Source organism: Loxodonta africana, chromosome 10 (genome assembly GCF_030014295.1).
Source record: "Loxodonta africana isolate mLoxAfr1 chromosome 10, mLoxAfr1.hap2, whole genome shotgun sequence".
NCBI lineage: Eukaryota > Metazoa > Chordata > Mammalia > Proboscidea > Elephantidae > Loxodonta > Loxodonta africana.
This window is the reverse complement of record NC_087351.1, coordinates 14,868,186-14,892,992: the sequence shown is the minus strand read 5'-3', so window position 1 is coordinate 14,892,992 and position 24,807 is coordinate 14,868,186. Positions and strand designations below refer to the sequence as shown.

The window sequence follows — 24,807 nt, the reverse complement described above, 5'->3', positions numbered from 1 at the left end:
GAGAGAACTGAAGCTTAAATTAGCCCTTGATTTTCTTCCCTTGCAGCAGTGTGGCATAAATGCCAATGATGTGAAGAAACTAGAAGAAGCTGGATTCCATACTGTTGAGGCTGTTGCCTATGCACCGAAGAAGGAGCTAATAAATATTAAAGGTATTAGTGAAGCCAAAGCTGATAAAATTTTGGTAAGTACAGGTTATGTGCTGGGAGGTATTAGCAGGAATAATACCAAAGAGTTTACAGTGAAAGATGGTCCTCCTTCCTTCATCCCTCATTTTCTTGCCATCCTGTTCCCGTTTCCAGAGGCAACTGCAGCTACTGGTTTATTATCTTTGTATTTATCTCCTTGCATAAATTCAAATTTTCTCTACAAAATTACAGTATCATGGAATATAATATAAATACTGCCAAACTGATTACTAGTTTATACTCCTACCAGCAGTGAGTGGAGTGTATCTTACCTTTCTAGATATTATGATCTCATACCTTAGAAATATATTTATACAGCCACTGAAAACAGTTTAGAAGAGTATTTTTACGTAGGGAAATGCTCCTGGTATGAGAAAGCAGGTTAACTATCTGTCTGTCTGTGGCTTGATTTTGTATGTATGGGAAAATGATATGATACTTCCTTAAAAAGCTAGAAATAGAAATACCATACGATCCAGCAATCCCACTCCTAGAAATGTATCCTAGAGAAGTAAGAGCCATCACTTGAATAGACATATGTACACCAGTGTGTTCATTGAAGCATTATTCACAATAGCAAAAAGGTGGAAACAACCTAAATGCCCATCAACGGATGGATAAACAAATTATGGTACATACACACAATGGAATACTGTGCAGCGATAAAGAACAATAATGAATCTGGGAAACATCTCACAACATAAATGAATCTGGAGAACTTTATGCTGAGTGAAATAAGTCAGTCACAAAAGGTCAAATATTGTATGAGACCATTATTATAAAAACCCAAGAAAAGGTTTACACATAGGAAAAAACAATCTTTGATGGTTACGGAGGAGTGAAGGGATGGAGAGGAGGACTCACTAACTAGATAGTAAACAAGTGTTAACTTAGGTGAAAGGAAGGACAACACACAATATAGGTATTTTTATTTTTCTAATTTTCATTAATCTTCACTCATCCTGAGGACTAACAGAAGTTATAGAAAAAAAAAAAAATGACAGGAAAGAAATTATCAAAGAAGTAATATAAGAAAATTTCCCAGAGCTGAAAGGAAATAGAATCTAAGATAGAGCCCATAGATAAACCAACAAAGAGAACTCCAAAAATGGAATCAGGAAAACAATACCATTTACAGTAGCCCTCAAAAAGATAAAATATTTAGTAATAAATCTAGCCAGGGATGTAAAAGACTTATATAAAGAAAACTACAAAACACTACTTCAAGAAAGCAAAAGAGACCTACATAAATAGAAAAACATACCATGCTCATGAATAGGAAGACTTAACATTGTGAAAATGTCAGTACTACCCAAAGTGATCTTCAAATACAATGCAATCTCTATTCAAATTTCAACAACATTCTCTAATGAGTTGGAAAACTAATCACCAACTTCATATGGAAAGGGAAGAGGCCCCAAATAAGGAAGGTATTACTGAAGAAGAGCAAAGATCTCAGAACCTACTATACAGCCACGGTAGTCAAAACACCCTGGTACTGATGTGAGCGTCACATAGACCGGTGAAACAATTGAGAACCCAGAAGTAAATCCATCTACGCTTCAAAAGCTGGTTTTGGACAAAGGGCCAAAGTTCATTAAATTGGGAAGAGAAAGTCTCTTTAACAAATGGTGCTGACAAAACTGAAGATCCATACCTCACACCATACACAAAAACTAACTCAAAATGGATCAAATAAATGTAAAACCTAAAACTATAACGATTATGGAAGAAAAAATAGGGACAATGCTAGGGGCCTTAATATATGGCATAAATAGAATAGCAAATATAGCTAAAAATGTACAAATAGCAGAAGATAAACTAGATAACTGGGATCTCCTAAAAATTAAACACTTAAGCTCATCAAAAGACTTCACCAAAAGAGTAAAAAAGAGAACCTACAGACTGGGAAAAAAATTTTGGCTGTGACATATCTGACAAGGTCTAATCTTTAAAATTTATAGAAAACTTCAACATCTCAACACCAGAAAGACAAACAACCCAGTTAAAAAATGGTCAAAAGACATACACGGACACTTCACCCAAGAAGGCATTCAGGTGGCTAAAAAACGCATGAAGAGCTGCTCACGATCATTAGCCATTAGAGAGAAGCAGATAAAAAATACAATGGGATACCATCTAACCCCGGTAATAATGGCACTGATCAAAAAAACAGAAAACAAATGCTAGCAAGGTTGTGGGAAGATTAGAACTCTTATTCACTGCTGGTGGGAGTGTAAAATGATACAAACACTAGGGAAAAAGGTATGGCACTTCCTTAAAAGGCTAGAAATAGAAATACCATATGACCCAGCAATCCGACTCCTAGGTATGTATCCTAGGGAAATAAGCTGTGAAAAGAAAAGATATATGCACACTGTATTTACTGCAACGTTATTCACAATAGCAAAAGGAGGGAAACAGCCTAAGTACCCGACAGCGGATAAGTGGGTAAACAAACTGCAGTACATACACACGATGGAATACTACACAACAATGAAGAATAATGGTGAATCCTCAAAACATCCCATGACATGGAGGAATCTAGAGGACATTATGCTGAGTGAAATAAGTTGATCACAAAAGCACAAATATTGAGTGAGACCACTATTATGAATAGTCAAAAAAATGCTTATACACAGAAAAAAACATTTTTTGATGTTTACTAGGGATCGGGGGAGGAAAAATTACTAGCTAGAGAGTAGACACATGTTAACTTTGGTGAAGGGAAAGGCAATACATAATATGGAGGAAGTCAGCACAACACGACCAAGGCAAGGGACTACACTAAGAGTTAAAAACCCAATAAAAGTTATGCAAAAATAAAAGATAACAACAGTAAATACTATCACATATTAACTGTAACAACAGTAATAACAATAATTTATAAATGGATACATAGATAGGTATGTATGCTGAGTAGGTGCGGGAGGACATCTGGGAGTACACCTACATGCAAATAATAGGTTTGCCTGTGGATATTTCTACATATGTATGTGCAGCATGTATATTCGTATATATGGTACAGCACACAGGGGCACAGTCATGAAAACACCCTGTCGTTGTTAGGTGCCATCAAGTCGATTCCGACTCCTAGAGACCCTATAGAACAAAGGAGAACTGCCCCATAGGGTTTCCAAGAAGCAGCTGGTGGATTTGAACTGCCGACTTTTTGGTTAGCAGTGATAGCTCTTAACCACTGCACCACCAGGGCTCTGGAAACATCCTAGACATAACCAAGCACCTCATAGAACTGAGTTACTGGGCTAGGAGACTAAGGACGGTAGTCTCGGGACATCTAGGTCAGTTGGCATAACAGTCCCCAAAGGCGACGTTCTACATCCTACTTCAGTGAGTGGCATCTGGGGTTTTAAAAGCTTGCAAGTGACCATCTAAGGTACAACTATTGGCCTCTTTCCGTCCAGCAAAGGAGAGTGAAGAAAACAAAGGACTCAAACAATTAGTCCAAAGGATTAATGGACCACAGGAAGCACAGCTTCCGCTAGCCTGAGACCAGAAGACCTAGATGGTGCCCAGCTACCACTATGGACCATCCTGGCCAGGATCACGATAGAAGATTCCATTAGAATGGACAAAAAGTAGAACAAAATTCATAAAATAGACCAGATTTACCGGCCTGAGAGAATGAAGAAACCCCTGAGACTATGGCCCTTAGACACCCTTTTCACTTGAAACGTAAGCATTCCTGGAGATCACCTTTTAACCAAATAATACACAGGTCCATATAATAAAAAATAAACCTTGAGGAAAGTACTCCTTAGAACAATAATCTGTATGAGACCAAAAGGGCAACATCTGCCCAAAAGCAAAGATGAGAAGGCAGGAAGTTGCCAGGAAAACCAGACCAGTGGAAATGGGGAACTCAACAGTGGTAATGGACAGAGTGCTTACACACTGCAGTTACTGCAGCCCTTATCACGGAACAGTTCGTCTATGAACTATTGAATGGAAAACTAATCTGTTCCGTAAACCTTCACCTAAAGCACAATTAAAAAAAAAAAAAAGCCAACAGAGTGTCAAAGACCCATACCTAGACATATCAGTGTAAAATTTCAAAACATGAAGCATAAAGAGACGATTCTGAAAGATTTCAGAAAGAAAAAAATAGGTGACCTCTAAAGAAAGCAACACATTTCTCATCAGAAATGCTGAATGGTAGAAGCTAGTAGAGCAACACCTTCCAAGTTAAGAGGGAAAATAGTTTTAAACCTAGAATTCTATATGTAGCAATACTGTTAATCAAGTATTAAAAAACCAGTTGCTGTCAAGTTGATCCTGACTCATGGCAACCCCCCGTGTGTCAGAGTAGAACTGTGCTCCGTTCCAGGACTGATTTTTCAGAAATAGATCACCAGGTCTTTCTTCCGAGGCACCTCCAGGTATACTTGAACCTCCAGCCTGTTGGTTAACAGCTAAACACATTAACTGTTCGTACCACCCAGGAGCTCATTAGAACAGAATAAAAACGTTTTCAAAAACGCAAGAATTCAGATTTTCCTCTCAGCCACTCTTAGGAAGTTACTTGAGGATATACTTTACCAAAATGAGGGATTTGTAGGATCGAGGTTACAGTGGCTCCAACTCAGGAACCCAATGAAGGCAGACGCAGGCCCATAGCTAGCCTAGAGAGCAGACAGCCCAGTTTAGAGAAGTAAAGGAGATCTTCAAGGGGGAAGGGGATCCAGTAGAACTCATATTAAGATTGGGAAAACGTAACAAATGATGAAGTCAGAAAATGCTAGAAAGACGTGGTTCAGATATGAAGCAAGGGAAAATGGGGCATGATTTTGAAACTGGTTGCATATAAAAAAATAATACATTTGAATTTGATGGTACGAAACCTTTGAGAGGCATAGGGTTGGTAACATTGGAACTTTAGAGAAGGAATTAAATTTCTACCATACCATATGGTTCTGCAGTGAATTATATTTAGAAAGCTATAATGTGAACATTGTAATGAACTTTCATGTGATAGTATTAAGTATATAGAAAAGTTCAGAGCATAATACAAACCCATTGCTCAGCTGTTCATTGTTCTTTTTTTTCTTTGTGAAGTTTTTAGATTACTTATTTGATCTCTATTTGATAGAGGTCTATTCAGATTTTCTTTTTCTTCTTGAGTCAGTTTCAGTAATTTGTGACTTTCTAGGAATTTGTCCCTTTCACTCAAATTCTTTAATTTGTTTGCATATTAAATTAAGTTGTTCTTAATTTCTGTAAGGTTGCCAGTAATATCCCCTCTTTCCTGATTTTAGTGAATTGAGTCCTCTCCCTTTTTTCTTGGTCAGTCTAGGTATAGATTTGTCAATTTGTTGATCTTTTCATGGAACCAGCTTTTGGTTTCATTAATTTTCTCTGTTGTTTTCCTATTCTCTGTTAATTTCAGCTCTAATTATTATTATTTCCTTCCTTCTGCTTGCTTTATGTTGAGTTCTTCTTTTTCCAGTCTCTTAAGATGGAAGGTTAGGTTAGATTTACGATCTTCCTTCTTTTCTAATATAGGTGTTTAGAGATCCAAATTTTTCTCTAAGCGCTGCTTTGCAGGGTCCTGTAAGCTTTGATATGTTATCTCCTAATGTTCATTCATTTCCAAGTATTTTCTAATTTCCCTTGTGATTTCTTCTTTGATTATTATTGTTAATATTTCTCTTATTATTTCTTTATTGGTTATTTAGGAATCTATTGTTTAATTTTCACGTATTTGTGAATATTCATGCTTTGATTTTATTCATATTTTTAAGAACTTTTTACTACCGGAAAGTTTAGATATGCAAAAGTAGAGAAACTAGTGTAATGAACCCCCATGAACTTATCGTAAATCTTCACTGATTATCAACTTGTGGCGGCTTCGTTCTTTTTCTAGTATTCTGTAAGGTTTTTCATATTTTATATATAACACAATAATTGCCATTTTAACTGTTTTTAGGTATATGTTTCAGTGGCATTAATTACGTGTTCCACGTTGTGCAACCGTCACCACTGTCTACTTCCAAAAATTTTTCATCACCCCAAACAGAAACTCAGAACCTCTTAAGCAGTGTTCATGGATTTTTTTTTTTCCCCCTGGTTTTTGTATATCTTAATTAACAATTTATTTCGGTAAGGGAAAAAATGAACATCTTTCTAATAATCAACCTGTAAAACAATATTTGTTTATAGTAAAAACATGATTCCAAGCCTGCTATTATTTAAAGAAAAGAAAAAACAGCTTTTTGAATATTAATTTTCTACTTTAGTAACTATTTTTTAAGTGGCTCCTCTATTTTTTTTTTTAACTTTTATTGAGCTTCAAGTGAACATTTACAAATCCAATCAGTCTGTCACATATAAGTTTACATACATCTTACTCCATACTCCCACTTGCTCTCCCCCTAATGAGTCAGCCCTTTCAGTCTTTCCTTTCGTGACAGTTTTGTCAGCTTCCCTCTCTCTCTATCCTCCCATCCCCCCTCCAGACAAGAAATGCCAACACAATCTCAAGTGTCCACGTGATAAACTTAACTCACTCTTCATCAGCATCTCTCTCCCACCCACTGACCAGTCCCTTTCATATCTGATGAGTTGTCTTTGGGGATGGTTCCTGTCCTGTGCCAACAGAAGGTCTGGGGACCATGGCCGCCGGGATTCCCCTAGTCTCAGTCAGACCATTAAGTCTGGTCTTTTTATGAGAATTTGGGGTCTGCATCCCACTGATCTGCTCCCTCAGGAGTTCTCTGTTGTGCTCCCTGTCAGGGCAGTCATCGATTGTGGCTGGGCACCCACTAGTTCTTCTGGTCTCAGGATGATGTAGGTCTCTGGTTCATGTGGCCCTTTCTGTCTCTTGGGCTCTTAGTTGTCGTGTGACCTTGGTGTTCTTCATTTTCCTTTGCTCCAGGTGGGTTGAGACCGATTGATGCATCTTAGATGGCCGCTTGTTAGCACTTAAGACCCCAGACGCCACGTTTCAAAGTGGGATGCAGAATGTTTTCATAATAGAATTATTTTGCCAATTGACTTAGAAGTCCCCTCAAACCATGTTCCCCAGACCCCTGCCCCTGCTCCGCTGACCTTTGAAGCATTCATTTTATCCCGGAAACTTCTTTGCTTTTGGTCCAATCCAGTTGAGCTGACCTTCCATGTATTGAGTGTTGTCCTTCCCTTCAACTAAAGCAGTTCGTATCTACTAATTAGTGTTCATGGATTTTTAAATCAACCTGTTGACCCATCGTGGAAGACTTATTTATGATTACAGAATAGGATGTAAATGTTTTCAACCTTGACAGTGTAAAGGACAGAGATGGGAAGGTAGATGTAGGGGAAGAAAAGACAGAAGGGCAGTTGTCCTCATTTTGTAAAGTAGAAAGTTAAAATTACAGACAGTTGATGGAACAGGAAATGGAGACTTAAATATGTTGTTGAACTTTGCACTGTATGGTCACCTTTGTCATCAGTCAGGTAAAGTATATATGTGTGGGTCTAGAATAGTTTTTCCCAGCATAGGAGACTGTATGATTGTCTGATTGAAAATGGCCAATACCAGTCCATTTCCGCTCACTAATGCCTAGGATATCGATGTTTATGCGTTCCATTTCATTTTTGACAATTTCCAATTTTCCTAGATTCGTACTTCATACATTCCAGGTTCCAATTATTAATGGATGTTTCCAGCTGTTTCTTCTCATTTTGAGTCGTGCCACATCAGCAAATGAAGGTCCCGAAAGCTTTACTCCATCCACGTCATTAAGGTCGACTCTACTTTGAGGAGGCAGCTCTTCCCCAGTCATCTTTTGCGTGCCTTCCAACGTGAGGGGCTCACCTTCCAGCACTACATCAGACAGTGTTCCACTGCTATTCATAAGATTTTCACTGGCTAATGCTTTTCAGAAGTAGACTGCCGGGCCCTTCTTCCTAGTCTGTCTTACTCTGGAAGTTCTGCTGAAACCTGTCCACCATGGGTGACCCTGCTGGTACCTGAATACCGGTGGCATAGCTTCCAGCATCACAGCAACACGCAAGCCCCCACAGTACCACAGACTGACAGACTCGAAGAGGAATGGTGTTGCATTCATCGTCAAAAAGAACGTTTCAAGATATATCCTGAAGTACAACGACGTCAGTAATAGGATAATATCCATACACCTACTAGGAAGACCAGTTAATAGGACTATTATTCAAATTTACGCACCAACCATTAGGGCCAAAGATGAAGAGGTAGAAGATTTTTATCAGCTGCTGCAGTCTGAAATTGATCGAACATGCAATCAAGATGCATTGATAATTACTGGTGACTGGAATGTGAAAGTTGGAAACAAAGAAGGATTAGTAGTTGGAAAATATGGCCTTGGTGATAGAAACAATGCTAGAGATAGAATGATAGAATTTTGCAAGACCAACGACTTCTTCATTGCAAATACCTTCTTTCACCAACATAAACAGCAGTTATACACCTGGACCTCGCCAAATGGAACACACAGAAATCAAACTGACTACATCTGTGGAAAGAGACGATGGAAAAGCTCAACATCATCAGTCAGAACAAGGCCAGAGACCGACTGTGGAACAGACCATCAATTGCTCATATGCAAGTTCAAGCTGAAACTGAAGAAAATCGGAACAAGTCTACAAGAGCCAAAATATGACCTTGAGTATATCCCACCTGAATTTAGAGACCGTCTCAAGAATAGATTTGACGCATTGAACACTAGTGACCAAAGACCAGACGAGTTGTGGGATGACATCAAGGACGTCATCCATGAAGAAAGCAAGAGGTCACTGAAAAGACAGGAGAGAAAGAAAAGACCAAGGTGGATGTCAGAGGAGACTCTGATACTTGCTCTTGAGCATCGAGCAGCTAAAGCAAAAGAATTGATAAAGTAAAAGAACTGAACAGAAGATTTCAAAGGGCCTCTCAAGAAGACAAAGTAAAGTATTATAATGACATGTGCAAAGAGCTGGAGATGGAAAACCAAAAGGGAAGAACACGCTCGGTGTTTCTCAGGCTGAAAGACCTGAAGAAAAAATCAAGCTTCGAGTTGCAATACTGAAGGATTCCATGGGGAAAATATTAAACAACCCAGGAAGCATCAAAAGAAGATGGAAGGAATACACAGAGTCATTATACCAAAAAGAGTTAGTCAATAGTCAACCATTTCAAGAGGTGGCATATGATCAGGAACCAATGATACTGAAGGAAGAAGTCCAAGCTGCTCTGAAGGCGTTGGCAAAAAACAAGGCTCCAGGAATTGATGGAATATCAACTGAGATGTTTCAACAAACAGATGCAGCGCTGGAGGTGCTCACTCATCTACGCCAAGAAATATGGAAGACAGCTTCCTGGCCAACTGACTGGAAGAGATCCATATTTATGCCTATTCCCAAGAAAGGTGATCCAACCGAATGTGGAAATTGTAGAACAATATCATTAATATCACATGCAAGCAAAATTTTGCTGAAGATCATTCAACAATGGCTGCAGCACTATATCAACAGGGAACTGCCAGAAGTTCAGGCTGGTTTCAGAAGAGGACATGGAAGCAGGGATTTCACTGCTGATGTCAGATGGATCCTGGCTGAAACCAGAGAATACCAGAAGGATGTTTACCTGTGTTTTATTGACTATGCAAAGGCATTCAACTGTGTGGATCATAACAAACTATGGATAACGCTGTGAAGAATGGGAATTCCAGAACACTTAATTGTGCTCATGAGGAACCTTTACATAGATCAAGAGGCAGTTGTTCGGACAGAACAAGGGGATACTGGTTGGTTTAAAGTCAGGAAAGGTATTCGTCAGGGTTGTATTCTTTCACGATACCTATTTAATTTGTATGCTGAACAAATAATCCAAGAAGCTGGACTATATGAAGAAGAACAGGGCATCAGGATTGGAGGAAGACTCATTAACAACCTGTGTTATGCAGATGACACAACCATCCTTGCTGAAAGTGAAGAGGACCTGAAGCACTTACTAATGAAGATCAAAGACCACAGCCTTCAGTATGGATTACACCTCAACATAAAGAAAACAAAAATCCTCGCAACTGGACCAATGAGCAACATCATGATAAATGGAGAAAAGATTGAAGTTGTCAAGGATTTTATTTTACTTGGATCCACAATCAACAGCCATGGAAGCAGCGGTCAAGAAATCAAAAGACACATTGCATTGGGTAAATCTGCTGCAAAGGACCTCTTGAAAGTGTTCAAGAACAAGGATGTCACCCTGAAGACTAAGGTATGCCTGACCCAAGCCATGGTATTTTCATTTGCATCATATGCATGTGAAAGCTGGACAATGAATAAGGAAGATCGAAGAAGAGTTGATGCCCTTGAATTGTGGTGTTGGCGAAGAATATTGAATATACCATGGACTGCCAAAAGAAGGAACAAATCTGTCTTGGAAGAAGTAAGGCCAGAATGCTCCTTGGAGGCGAGGATGGCGAGACTGCGTCTTCCGTACTTTGGGCATATTGTCAGGAGGGATGAGTCCCTGGAGAAGGGCATCGTGCTTGGCAGAGTACAGGGTCAGCGGAAAAGAGGAAGACCCTCAACGAGGTGGATTGACACAGCGGCTGCAACAATGAGCTCAAGCATAACAACGATTGTAAGGATGGCGCAGGGCCAGGCAGGGTTTCATTGTGTTGTGCATGGGGTCACTATGAGTCAGAACCGACTCGATGGCACCTAACAACAACAACATGATAGTTTTTAATTTTTTTTAACTAGGGACTTGAATTGGCAATTAAAAATTTAATCTTTATGGAATCTGGAAATTAGTTGATCCATTAATTGTCAGAGAGATGAAATAGTCCCTGAACTAGAGCTACTAGTATTTTGATGACTTTTAAAAGAGAAATTATTCTGGAAATTTTGTTAGACGTTGTTTCTTCCCATTGTATGCCTAGTTCTTGTTTTATTAACCTATTATTTTGTTGACCTAATGTTTCGTATTTTTCCCAGGCAGAGGCAGCTAAATTAGTTCCCATGGGTTTCACCACTGCAACTGAATTCCACCAGAGGCGCTCAGAGATCATACAGATTACTACTGGCTCCAAAGAGCTTGACAAACTACTTCAAGGTGCGCTGTTCCTCGTCCTGAGCTGTGAGCTCCAGCTATGAGAGGTTCTAGGTCATAGAACACAACTGACGTATTTGGGTGGGTTATATCTTAGATATAATTAAGAGACATGGAAAGTATCCACACTGAGCAAGACTGCTAGAAGGTGGGATGTGACTTATAAAAAATATATAAAGAGTTATCTACAAATTAAATAATTTAATCCCTATTTAATATGCATTTGGAGAGTCAGCTTCCTCTGCCTAAGGAAATAACCATGATTATAACCTCCTACTCTACCACAAGGTTGAAAATCTGGTAACTAGTTAAAACACTCTGTGTTTAAATGCTGTTCATTATAGGAGTATACACTAATCTTCAAGACTTCAAGGAAAGCTGTAAAGTTTTTTAACGTTTTCAAAGTACTGTTGTCTTAAATTATTGTACAGTTAGGTTTGAGTCTTGCTGCTCCTCCAAATATTTAATCATTCAGGTTTTCTTTTTTTAGGATACATAATAACATAGGTTCAGGAATCTGACTCAAATTTGAGTATTAGCCCCCCTCCCCAGCATTTACTGGGGTAAATTGCTTAATATCTTTAGGCCTATTATTGGAATTAAATGAAATGGTACGTACAAATGTATGGCATAATGCCAGATACACAAGAAACATTTAGTAAATGTTAGATGATGTTATATATACGTATATATGTGTGCGTATGTATATATGAACTTATATATATATAATATTTACTTTTTTAACGGCCACTTGTTGACTTGTGGTAGTACAGTTGTGTGACTTGATTATGGTGTTAGTTACATGAAGCAACCAAAAACCAAACCTGTTGTGACCGAGTTGATTCTGACTCATAACGAGCCTATGGATCAGAGTAGAACTGTTCCAAGGCTGTGAATCTTGACTACAGAAGCAGACTGCCCCATCTTTCTCCCTTGGAGCTACTGGTGGGTCTGAAATGCTGACCTTTTGGTTAGCAGCCGAGCACTTAACCACTGCACTACCAGGGCTCCTTAGGTGAAGCTACACATGTGATAAAATTGTGTAGAACTATACACACAAATCAGCACATGTATAACTTAGGAAGTCAGCAAATTCTATGGATTGTACCAGTGTCAGTTGTCTGGTATTGATGCTGTGCTATAGTTACACAAGATGTTAACCTTGGAGAGGCTGGGTGAACAGCACATGGGATCACCCTGTACATTGCCATTTCCTACAAATCTATAATTATTTCAAAATAAAACGGTCTTTTAAGTTACTGCTTGTTGAAAATTGCATTTCTCAATTATATACTCATTTTGATGAGATGCAAGAATATTTCTGTGATCATAGCTTGTAAACATTTATATCATGCTAAGAAGTGTTTCTTATTGCTCTTTTAGGTGGAATCGAGACTGGATCCATCACAGAGATGTTTGGGGAGTTTCGAACTGGGAAGACCCAGATCTGTCATACACTGGCTGTTACGTGTCAGGTGAGCTGTTGGGGTTCTAGCTAATCAGGTCAGTGAGGATTGTTTGTTTCCTGCTATTTTCAAGTTATTCTGCAAGCATGTGTGGGGATAGACACAAAAGGCACTTTCTCTGTCCTCAGGAATTCTATAGCTTGTTAGAAGATAGACTTCTACTGCAAAATTCTTCCATAGCATGGAAACTTTTAGACCACTGATTTCAAATCGTTTGTAAATTCACTGGGCCTCTCCTGGCTTCTAGCCTGGATTTTATGATTCGTCATTAAAATCATTCCTTTACAAGTGCTCTCAGTTTATATCCCCCACCTGAAGATAGACTAACCTTAGATAAACCCAATCTGTCTTCTTAGTGCCTGTACCCAAATAGCTGATCATACTGGAGAAAAATCATACCATAAAGCTGACTGGCTTTACTTTAAATTCAAGATCGCAAACTTATTTTTTTTATAATAGTAATCAAAACATTTTATTTTATTTTTTTATTGTGCTTTAGGTGAAAGTTTGCAGAGTGAATTAGTTTCTCATTAAATAGTTACTAAATCGTTTTGTGATGTTGGCTGCCAACCCTGTGATGTGTCAACACCCTCCTTTCTCTACCCTGGGTTCCCTATCTCCATTCACCCAGTTTTCCTGTCCCTTCCTGCCTTCTCATCTTTGCTTTTGGGCTGGAGTGCCCATTAGTCTCCTTTGCACAAATTGAACTATGAAGCACATTCTGCATGTGTGTTATTGTTGGCCCTATAGACCTGTCTCGGCTGAAAGGTGAACCTCAGAAGTGACTTCAGTACAGAGCTAAAAGGGTGTCCTGGTGCCATGTGCCCAGGGTTTCTCCAATCTCTGTCAGACCAGCAAGCCTGGTCTTTATTTTGTGTGTGTGAATTTGAATTTTGTTCTACTTTTTTCTCCCACTCTGTCTGGGACCCTCTATTGTGATCCATGCCAGAGCGGTCAGTGGTGGTAGCACCATCTAGTTGTACTGGACTCGGTCTGGTGGAGGCTGTGGTAGTTGTGGCCCTTTAGTCCTTTGGACTGATCTTTCCCTTGTGTCTTTGGTCTTCTTCATTCTTCTTTGTTCCAGCTGGGATGAGACCAGTACATATATCTTAGATGGCTGCTCTCAGGCTTTTAAGACCCCAGACGATACCACGGTCAAGATGACAAACTTTAGATTAGCCTTCAGTACTGCCTGGCAGATCTACTGCATTTCTTCATTTAGGCATACTTTCCCTCTTAATAAATTGACAACTGTCTCATACTTTGCCCTCTGTCCTCAAGGCTTCCATGCTCCTCCTCAAGCCTTATTCTCAGCCAGTGACTTAACCTGTTCTTCACATCAAGTCTTTAAACCCGCCTACGTTTGCACCCACCTCTCTTTATCTCAGGTTATGAGGGAGAAAAGTGTGCCTTTTTCTCTCAATGGCCAGTCCTACTACTTGTGGTCTGGTTGTCATCTCCTGCCACCTTCTCAATGACTCTAGTCCTTCCGTTTTCTACTCTACCTCTCTATTAGGCTATCCTTCTCAGTATACGAACATGCCCGATATCTCCTCCAGTAGGAGAAACCCTTCCTGGACTCCTTCAGCTTCCTCTTCTATTACTGTGCTCCCATGTGGGCAGACATGGGAACTGAGACACAGTGGATTAAGTAACTGTTCAAGATCATATAGCAGTTAGTGGATCCAGGAATCAAAGCAGGTGTCAGAGCCTTAAAAACCTTTCATAAGGGTAGAGCCTATTACTGGCTTGTTCTCTGCTGTATTACTAGCGCCTTGACAGCACTGGGGTTTTTTAGTCAGTGCTTGGCACTCAGTAAATACTTGAGTGAGTGTCTTAACTTCAAAGACTTGACTCTGTAAAGAGTGACCAAAATGTTACCGTATGTTAGATAGCCAAGTTAGGATTCCAGTAACAAGTAGACCTGAGGCATAGTTGGCTTTCCTTATTATAACTTGAGGAGGAAAGAGGTGGGGGTGGGGGGTAGGAGAACTTTTAGGATAATAAGGGGGGAGGTGTTGAGAGGAGGAAGAGTGGTACTAAGCTGTGGGAGCTATAGCTACTGCCTGGGCTCCATTAGAAAACTGGTGGCTAAAGGGAAACGAGGCTGTTTAAAATACCACCCTGACATGGGCCGTTTGACATGACACGTGGCCTTTTAAACAGAAATGTTTTCCCCGTGTTGTTTTGACAGAGATTCATGTGGAATAAATATTTAGACTACAGTACACGATATCCGTAGTTGCCTTGGTAACTCAGCATATCATGCTGACACTATAAAGTTGTACAAACAGAATCCTAGCCTGGGAATGTTTATTAATGCCTGTTCATTATGCCTGTCAACAATACACTGAAGCAAAATTCTCAAATAAACATATCCTTTCTATAAAAATAACCGAACAGTCATACGTGACCAAACAATTACAGAGCTTTGATATTTTTTTCAAAGGAAAAGACTGCTAGTTCATTAATAATGGATATAGTTCCCTCTAACCAGCCTAAGAACTGGATCCACAGGTCTAGAGAGGATGTTGGATTACTGAACACTATCTGCTCTCATTGTTCAGATTTTCTCAGCTTAATGAAATGAAACCTTACAGTGTGTTGGATTGCTGTCTCGTAGTGAAGCTAGGTAAAGTGAGAGCTACAGTTGGGTGATTAAAATGAATACCTTATCCTTGTTCATAGTATCGGGGTAATTTAAAAATTCTGAGAAGACAATTTAACACACCCGATTTTAAATGCTTGTGCCCTTTGACCAGCAAATTTGTCTTGTAGAAAGTTTTACTTATGCTCAAGCATAAATGTATAGTTTATACCATGGCGTTACTAAATTGGTGAAAATAGAAGACAACCTACATCACTGTAAAACAGGAAGAAGAGTTCAGTTATGGTACAAAGCAGCTATTTCAGACAGCTAACTTGGCGGCATCCCAGCCCAGTACACAGGGTGGCTGGAGCGGCACTGGAGAGCTCGAATTTTATTTGTATTTCTCAACTTTTTCTTTTTAACTCTCCCCGCTCCCCCAGCCTTTCTGACCGTGGTACTCGTACAATATTTGTCCTTTTGTGTCCACCTTATTTCACTTAGTGTAATGTTTTCAAGGTTCATGCATATAGTGGCATGTATCAGAACTTCAATTTTATTTATAGCTGAATAACATTCCATTGTGTGTTCATACCATGTTTTATTTATCCACTTATCTGCTAACAGGCACTGGAGTTGTTTCCACCTGTTGGCATTGTGAATAATGCTGCAGTGAACATTGGTATGCATATGTGCTTGAATTTTTAATACAAGCATACAGTGCTTTTGTCATTTTGGATAAAAAATTTCTCAAAGATAGGAGGAGAAAAAATTTGGTGCTATGAGGCCCTAGATATGAAATGGAATTTCCTCAAAATTTAAAGGTGAATTATGGCTACAAAGTAGATTTCTAGGATGCAACCTACGCTTTAGCATCATTCACTTCAAATCTGTAGACTCGTACGTGTTTGGCCTACAGCGGGTAACCTAAAACAGATTTCCCTGAGTGGCCCGAGAGAGTTTTCATGGCACTCCATGTTCTTTCCTCTTTCCTTTTTTCTACATTTACTTTCAGTATTTATTTTCCTTGTTCTCTCTTTGTTCTTTTTTAACATCTCTATGTACTACTAGAGCAAACACCTTTTTTCTTCCTTTTTGCTCACACTTTATTTTTTATTGTACTTTAGAAGAAGGTTTACAGAGTAAATTAGTTTCTTATTAAACAATTAATACACGTATTGTTTTGTGACATTGCTTGCCGACCCCACAACGTGTCCTTGGGTGCTCACACTTTAAACTTGTTAGAGATGCACCTGGGACGTTGCCAAGCCCCTTTAATGACCCTCAGAAATGAGCTCTGCTCAATGAGCTGAAGTGTAAGTTTTGGTCTGGGTATGGGTATTGGATCAGGTCCCTTACTGATTACAGTTAAAGTGAGTGATCTCCCAAATGTTTTTCCTCCTGGGAGAATTGCTCGGTCAGTCTTGTGTTGATACGCGGTCACAGAATTTTATTACCCACGTTGTATTATGTTTCCAAGCACTCCAGCCCCGGGAAGACACTAGCCTTCCATGGTGGGCGACACAGGGAGCTTCATCTCCACTAGCTGTATTTCTATCAAAAGGGAGTGCCCCCTCTGTACCTCTTATTGTCATTTTGAAGTTTTTCCCTTTAAGTGTTCCGGCCACAAGGAACCTGGTCAGTTGTATCACAAATACAGTTTCATTTCTCCTTTTTATTTTTTTATTTTTGTTGTTCTCTCTAGCTTCCTATTGACCGGGGTGGAGGTGAAGGAAAGGCCATGTACATTGACACCGAGGGTACCTTTAGGCCCGAACGGCTGCTGGCAGTGGCTGAGAGGTGGGTGACCGGATTGGACAGGAGGAAATACGGCTGCACCTGTGACTGCACTGATTCCAGGGTTGGTTCGGCGGCAGAGTGCCTTTTCCTCACTTACTGCCCTGTGTCTGTTCTTCCCAGAGCTGTCTGCGTGGTTCAGAAGAATACCTTCCTTAGAGGAGAAAAGCATTCTCTTTTAGTCAAGAATTTATGAGTTACTGTCACACTGGATAAAAAACAAGATCCAGCTATATGCTGTGTTCCAGAGAAGCACTTTAGATTCAAAGACACAAATAGATTGAAAGTTAAGGGGCAGAAAAGATATCTCATACAAACAGTAATCATGAGAGCTGGAGTGACTAAACTAATATCAGACAAAACACGCCTTAAGACAAAAAAAACTGCTAAAGACAAAGAGGGACATTTTATAATAAAAACCCAATTCATTGTGAAGTTATAACAATTATAAACATAGACACATCTAACAACAAAGCCCCCAAAACAAAAACTGACAGAATTGGAAGGAGAAATAGACAGTTCAGTGTTGTTGTTGTTGTTAGGTGCTGTAGAGTAGATGCCGACCCATAGCAACCCTATAGGACAGAGTAAAACTGCCCCATAGGGTTTCTAAGGAGCGGCTGGTGGATTCGAACTACCAACTTTTTGGTTAGCAGCCAAACTCTTAACCACTGTGCCTCCAGGGCTCCAATTCAGCAATAGTAATTGAAAATTTCAAATCTCACTCTCATTGGTGGATAGAACAACTAGGAAGAACATCAGCAAGCATTAGGAAACTTGACTAATACTATCAACCAACTTACTTGGCATAGAACACTACCCTACAACAGCATGATACACGTTCTTCTCAAGCACACATATGCTGGGCCACAAACTAAGTCCCAATAAATTTGAAAGGAATGATATCATACAAAGCATGTTCTCTGACAACAATGGAATTAAATTAGAGATCCACAAAGAAAGAAATCTGAGAACCCAACAAATATTTGGAAAAGGGATTACACAGCATGACCAATTGGGATGTATCATAGGAATGCAAGATTGGCTTAACATCCAAAAATCATTTGATGTAATACACCATATTAATAGAATAAAGGACATACACCTCAATAGATGCAGAAAAAGCATTTGATCGAATGCAAAACTCTTCATTGATAAAAAGTCAACAAACTAGAAATAAGAGGAAGCTTCCTCAATCTGATAAAGGGCATCTACAAAAAACCCACAGCTAACACACTTAATGGTTAATGTCTAAATGCTTTCTCCCTAAGGTCAGAAATAAGGCAAAGATGTCCAGTCTCTCCACTTATATTTAACATTGTACTGAAGGTCCTAGCCAGTTCAGTCAGGCAAGAAAATGAAATAAAAAACATCTAGATTGCAAAGGAAAAATTTGTAAAACTGTCTTTATTTCACAGATGACATGATCCTATATGTAGAAAATCCTAAGGAATCCATTATATAAAAAAAAAAACTAGAACTAATAAACAAGTTCAGATTGATAGAATATCAATATGTAAAAATCAATTACATTTCTATATATAACAATGAACAACTTGAAAATAACAGTTCCATTCACAATAGCATCAGAAAGAGTAAAATACTTAGTGGGAAACTTGGTACTCTGAAAACTACAAAACGTTACTGAGAAGAATTCAAGAAGACCTAACTAAATAGAGAAACATTGCACATTCACGGATGGGAAGTCTGTTAATGTGGCAGTTCTCTCCACTTTGATCTACTGATTCAACAGAATTCCTATGCAATTTCAGCAAGGTTTTTCTGTAGAAATTGACAAGCTGATTCTAAAACGTATATTGAAATGCAGAGAACCTAGAATAGCCAAAACATTTTTTTTTTAATTGTACATTAGGTGAAAGATTACAGAGCAAATGTTTCCCATCTGATAGTTTGTACATAAAGTGTCCCATGACATTGATTTCATTCCCCACAATATGTCAGCAGTCTCCCTATTTCCACCCTAAGTCCTCTGTTTTCTCTCATCCTGATTTGCTGCCTCTTCCTGCCTTCTCCTTTGCTTTTGGGTAAATGTTGCCCCTTTGAGCTCATAGAATTGATTGTTCTAAGGTGCACGTTTTTCTTGGTTGTTAACGTTTATTTTATGGACCTGTCCGTGGTTTGGCTGAAGGGTAGTCTTGGACAGCTTCTGTTTAGAATGGTGTCTGTCTTGGGGAGCTAAAACATTCTTGAAGAAAGAAGAAAGTTGGTGTTCTTACACTTCTCTATTTTAAAACTTAGTGTAAAGCTACTGTAATCAAGGTAGTGTGGTGCTGATGTAGGACAAGCACAGATCAGTGGAACAGAATTGAGTTTACTTATGGTCACTTGAGTTTTGACAAAGGTGTCAAGCAGTTCAAGAGGAGAAAGAATAACCTTTTATAAATGGTGTTAATGTAGATGGATATCACATGCAAAAAGATGCATTTAGATTCTTACCTTTACACCATACACAAAAATGAACTCAAAATGGATGATAGCCCTAAATATAAGAGCGAAAACTACAAAACTTTCAGAAGAAAACCACCCAATTAGAATATGAGCGAAGGATTTGAATAGACATTTCTCCAAGGAGGACCTACAAATGCTCAACATCAGTCATCTGGGAATTGCAGATCAAAACCACAATGAGATACTACTTCACATTAGAGTAGCTGTTACAAAAGAGAAATAACAACAAATGTTGGTGTGGACATGGAGAAGCTAGAACCCTCATACACTGCTAATGAAAATGTCAAATAGTACAAACACTTTGGAAAACAGCTTGGCAGTTTCTTTAAAAGTTAAACAAATTTGCCATATGACCCAGCAATTTCACCTTACTTATTTAAAAAATAATAATAATAATTTTTTTTTTTATTTACCCAAGACAAATGAAAAGGCCCACACAAAGACTTGTACGTGGATGTTTATAGCAGTTATAATAATCAAAAACTGAAAACAACCCAAATGTCCATCAGCTGGTGAATGGATAAACAAAATCTGGTTTATCCATACAATGGATACTATTCAGCAATGAAAAGGAGCAAAGTACTAACACTAATACATGTTAAAACATGGACGAACCTCAAAAACATTATCCTAAGTGACAGAAACCAGACAAAAAGGACCACATATTGTGTGATTCTGTTTATATGAAATTTTCAAACAGAAAGGAGATTAGTGATTGCCTAGGATTGGGGGTAGGACTGGGAAGTGACAGCAAAAGAACATGAGAGATCTTTTTGAGGGTGATGGAAATGTTCTAAAATTGGATGGTAGTGATGGTTGTACAACTCTGCAAGTTTACTAAAAATTATTGCATTTTAGAACTAAAATGGGTGAATTTTATTGTATATAAATTATACCTCAGTAAAGTTAAAGAATTTATTTCTACATCTCCTAATATAGTTTCAAAGTAAGTTCTCAAAAATTGTTTTATTTATTTTCCCTTGTCAAATGGTGATAATTTGGTCCCTACCACGCATTTAAACTGAAACCTTTGATTAAATAGAATTTTTAAGTTTTTTAAATCATTTTTATTGTGCTTTAAGTGAAAGTTTACAAATCAAGTCGGTCCTCACACAAAAACCCATATACACCTTGCTACACACTCCCAGTTACTCTCCCCCTAATGAGACAGACTTGATTAAATAGAATTTTAATTGCATGTTGAGACGTCACAGGCTCAAGTCAGCACCTGCCTGGATAGGGCAGTTTGTGGAACACTAAGTTGAGAAGAGTTTTCTTTCCATTTTTGTATCAAAATTGTCTTTCCTGGTTTCCAGCTTGAGGAGTCCAAGCCGTTGAACGTGTGCGTACACCACTGAGACATAAAGTCAGGTTGGAGCTGTGACTGCAGCATCATGGCTTTTGCCCTCTTTCCCTCTGCTTACAAAATGCCTGTCAAGGGAGAGTTACTGTCTTGCAATCTGATCTTGATTTTTTGAAGACATGTAGAGAACTGGATCCTCCCTCCAAAAGTAATTTTTGGCACTCATACAGAAATCAAGTTTTGAATACACTGTTTTAGTAGTCTACCCGATGCCTTCGAGTGGATTCTGACTCATAGCGACCCTATAGGACAGAGTAGAACTGCCCCATAGGGTTTCCAGGGGGTGGCTGGTGAATTCAAACTGCCGACTTTTTGGTTAGCAGCCAAGCTCTTAACCACTGTACCACCAAGCCTCCTGTTTTAGTAGTCTAGAGGTTCCCTTTTAGACAGTCTTTAAATTTTGATTAGTAACATAAAGTATTCAGATGTTCTCATATTAGGATAGACACAATAGTGGAATGTAGGCCATGACTTTGGTTGGATCACCCGCTGTATTCCCAGGCCCTCCAACAATGCATTGTGTATTTATTTATTAATTAGGGCTATGTTTATGACTGCTTTGCCAACTAAAAGAAAAATGTGTTTTTACTTACCATTCATTTTAATTTATCTTTCAGTGACTCATCTTTGTTTCAGTCCCAGTTTTGTCATGCTACCCTTGGTCTTCCCAGGAGAATAACATTGTTATATCTGGAAATTTCTTATTCTAGTTCATGAATCCTCAAAGAATAGATTTATCTTGATGTTCTGCCAGTAGGTCTCCAAAGTAATTGCTGCTGCTTTCTCTCTATATATAGTTTGCTGAACTTCTTAATAGGAAGGGGTTTATATTCTGGGGCCTTGAAACTATCATCAATACCACATCTTACCCATCCAGATAACTCCAGTGTTAGAGATGAATTTCTCATCTGCCTGGCTCCCATGTACAGCTTTAAAATGTTTTCTCCCCCCTTCTAGATATGGCCTCTCTGGCAGTGATGTCCTGGATAATGTAGCATACGCTCGAGGGTTCAACACAGACCACCAGACCCAGCTCCTTTATCAAGCATCAGCCATGATGGTGGAGTCCAGGTATGGGCCCAGTAGAAGGCACTGAATACACTGCCAGGACCCTCACCCTGAATCTTGTATAAAAAGCTGTTTGGCCAAATTGATAGTAGCTAGAATTAGAAATGGGGAGATTTAAGTTTTAAGATTTTATTTTCATGATCTTGCTTTGTTGTTTAGGTCAAGTCACTGTTAAAACATGAAGCCACAATACACTTGAACTTATGGGGAGTCTTACTTTTGGCGCATAGTGCCTCAGATGTGAATGCTATACAAATGTTTATTTTCCTGGAGCATCTATCTACAAGTCTGTCTGTGAATATGCGATTTCAGGGTAGTGAGGAAGGGAGCAGAATCTGACACAGGCTAGAAACAAGCTTCAGAGAATCCTTGTTACCTGTAGGTACGCGCTGCTGATTGTAGACAGTGCCACTGCCCTCTACAGAACAGACTACTCTGGTCGCGGTGAACTCTCAGCCAGGCAGATGCACTTGGCCAGGTTTCTGCGGATGCTTCTGCGACTTGCTGACGAGGTAAGCTGAGGGCTAGGGATAGCACATGCCTACTTTCACCAGCCACAAGTCCCAGGAGCCTTGCTGAGAAACCGAGACTTTAGGGCCTAGTATCTTGGAGCTATCCGACAAGAAAGAAGAGAGATGTTAGTTGTTATTTGTGGGGAAATGGGGTGGCAGCAGAAGGTCCTTGGAGTGTTCGTGGCCGCAAAGGTGATACTGTCGTTTCCCCCTCAGTTTGGTGTGGCCGTGGTAATCACTAACCAGGTGGTAGCCCAAGTGGATGGAGCAGCCATGTTTGCTGCAGACCCCAAGAAACCTATTGGAGGAAACATCATTGCCCATGCTTCAACAACCAGGTAAGCTGATGGGGCAGGTGAATTCTCCTTGGAATGTCGTGAAGTAGATAGGAAACTATAGCATTTCCATTTAAATCCCGTTAAGTTACTGTCGTATGTAGTTAGGTACTTAGGAGCTATATTGCTAAACCTAATTTTCATGCTTTGGTTAGTACGGAAACCCTGGCGGCGTAGTGGTTAAGTGCTACGGCTGCTAACCAAAGCATTGTCAGTTTGAATCCGCCAGGCGCTCCTTGGAAACTCCATGGGGCAATTCTGCTCTGTCCTATAGGGTCGCTATGAGTTGGAATCGACTCAACGGCACTGGGTTTGGTTTTTTGGTTTTGGTTAGTACAGGTGTTTGCCTCTAGATCATTCATAAAGTAGTTAAACTTACTGCTATCGAGTCAATTCCAACTCATAGCGACCCTATAGGATGGAGGAGAACTGTCCCATAGGGTTCCCAAGGCTGTAAATCTTTACGGAAGCAGACTGCCACATCTTTCTCCTGTGGAGTAGCTGGTGGGTTTGAACCACCGACCATTAAGTTAGCAGCTGAGCACTTAACCACTGCGCCACCAGGGCTCCTATAAGGTAGTTAAAAGCCTCCAATATGGAAAAATGAATATGAAAAATTTGTATGCCTCTCCTTGATTAAAAAACAAAACATTATTTCAATTGTTTCAATATTGGATAATCCACTAAGAGTGAGGGCAGGGCAGAAATGGATTCCTTCAGGCTGGAAGTGCCCTTATGCCTAAGGAACCCAGAAAGATCCCCCCAAGTACTTAGGATGTATATATTTGTTTAAAAAAAAAAAGATTTTGTTTTTTTTTTTAGATTTACCATAAAGTAAAAAAATGGAATTTTTAATTGTAATAACTTTGGTGCTTTGGCCTATGTCTTTGAGTCAGACTGTACCTGAGGAAAGGAAGAGGAGAAACGAGAATCTGCAAGATCTATGACTCTCCCTGTCTTCCGGAAGCTGAAGCTATGTTTGCCATCAACGCAGATGGAGTGGGAGACGCCAAAGACTGAATCGTTGCTTTTTCCTGTTGTAAACCTTAAGTGCTGCAGCAGCCTAATGGAGAGGACTGCTCCCTGGGGTCTTCACAGGCCTCTTCCTGTTGTGACTGCCAGGAAAAGGCTTCCAGAAAAACAGCTATTGTATCGGCTTTTCTGATGGGTAAACAGGATACAGGTCAGTAGTCACAAACTGATCTGAAATGTTTTTTCCTTCTGGAGTATGTTAATCTGTGATTTCTTTGGTTTTTGGAAGGGAGATATGGAATACCTTGATACGGCGCCTTGGGGTTGACTCCAGACTAACAGCTAACTACTGGACAGTTTTGTTTTCAAAAGAACTAAAGCTGGGGAGACCCAACTCTTCCCTGTCAGAATAATGGTGAAATAAAATGCCTGAGCTGTGTGGCCAGGGAATGGGTCTCCTCACAGGTTCTTTTTCTCAGTAGAACTCTCCCCTGTCAATCAGAAGCAGGTGTTTTAAGTTTGTCCATCTGGACTGTTTCTGGTTAAGGAGTCCTGAGCATGGCTGCTGGGCCGCCAGCCCTTCACTGTCTGCTTGCTTGGTCTTTGCTGCTAAGACCAACTGAAGATAATTCTGGGCTCTTGAGCTTTTCAGACTATTTAAGTAAAAAGATTCAGTGAGAGGCTGGTAATAAAGTAGTTTTATTTGTAGTGAATGTGCTATTTAGGAGTTATTCTTGTACAAGCTGAATGTTTCAAGATAGGCCCTCTGTAATGATTTTTTGGCACTGCCTAGGGGTAATGTTTCTGCTGCTTTGAGATTTGAAAACTGGTTGGAAATAGGATGCATGATTTAGGATCCTCCATTCAGAGACTGAGCGCCTTTGGCCTAATGGAGAACATCCTAAGGTGGATTTACCACGGCTTTCCTATGGCCAGAAGTCTTCTATTATAGAGGTCTGGGTACTTGCCCTGATCA

The 24,807-nt window shown here is 39.5% G+C and overlaps 1 protein-coding gene across 2 annotated transcripts in view; it reads left to right on the top strand.

The window, feature by feature from the left end:
* The window catches only part of RAD51 (RAD51 recombinase), a 30,266-nt gene extending 5,727 nt beyond the window's left edge, over nt 1-24,539 (top strand). For both annotated transcript variants that reach the window (XM_023558661.2, XM_003418655.4), the window contains exons 3-10: nt 47-184; nt 11,148-11,265; nt 12,646-12,737; nt 17,021-17,115; nt 21,902-22,015; nt 22,395-22,524; nt 22,741-22,862; nt 23,756-24,539. In XM_023558661.2, the coding sequence (XP_023414429.1) occupies nt 47-184; nt 11,148-11,265; nt 12,646-12,737; nt 17,021-17,115; nt 21,902-22,015; nt 22,395-22,524; nt 22,741-22,862; nt 23,756-23,879 (933 nt within the window). In that variant the 3' untranslated portion in view covers nt 23,880-24,539. The remainder of the gene's footprint in view (nt 1-46; nt 185-11,147; nt 11,266-12,645; nt 12,738-17,020; nt 17,116-21,901; nt 22,016-22,394; nt 22,525-22,740; nt 22,863-23,755) is intronic.
* Nucleotides 24,540-24,807: the final 268 nt, after the last annotated feature.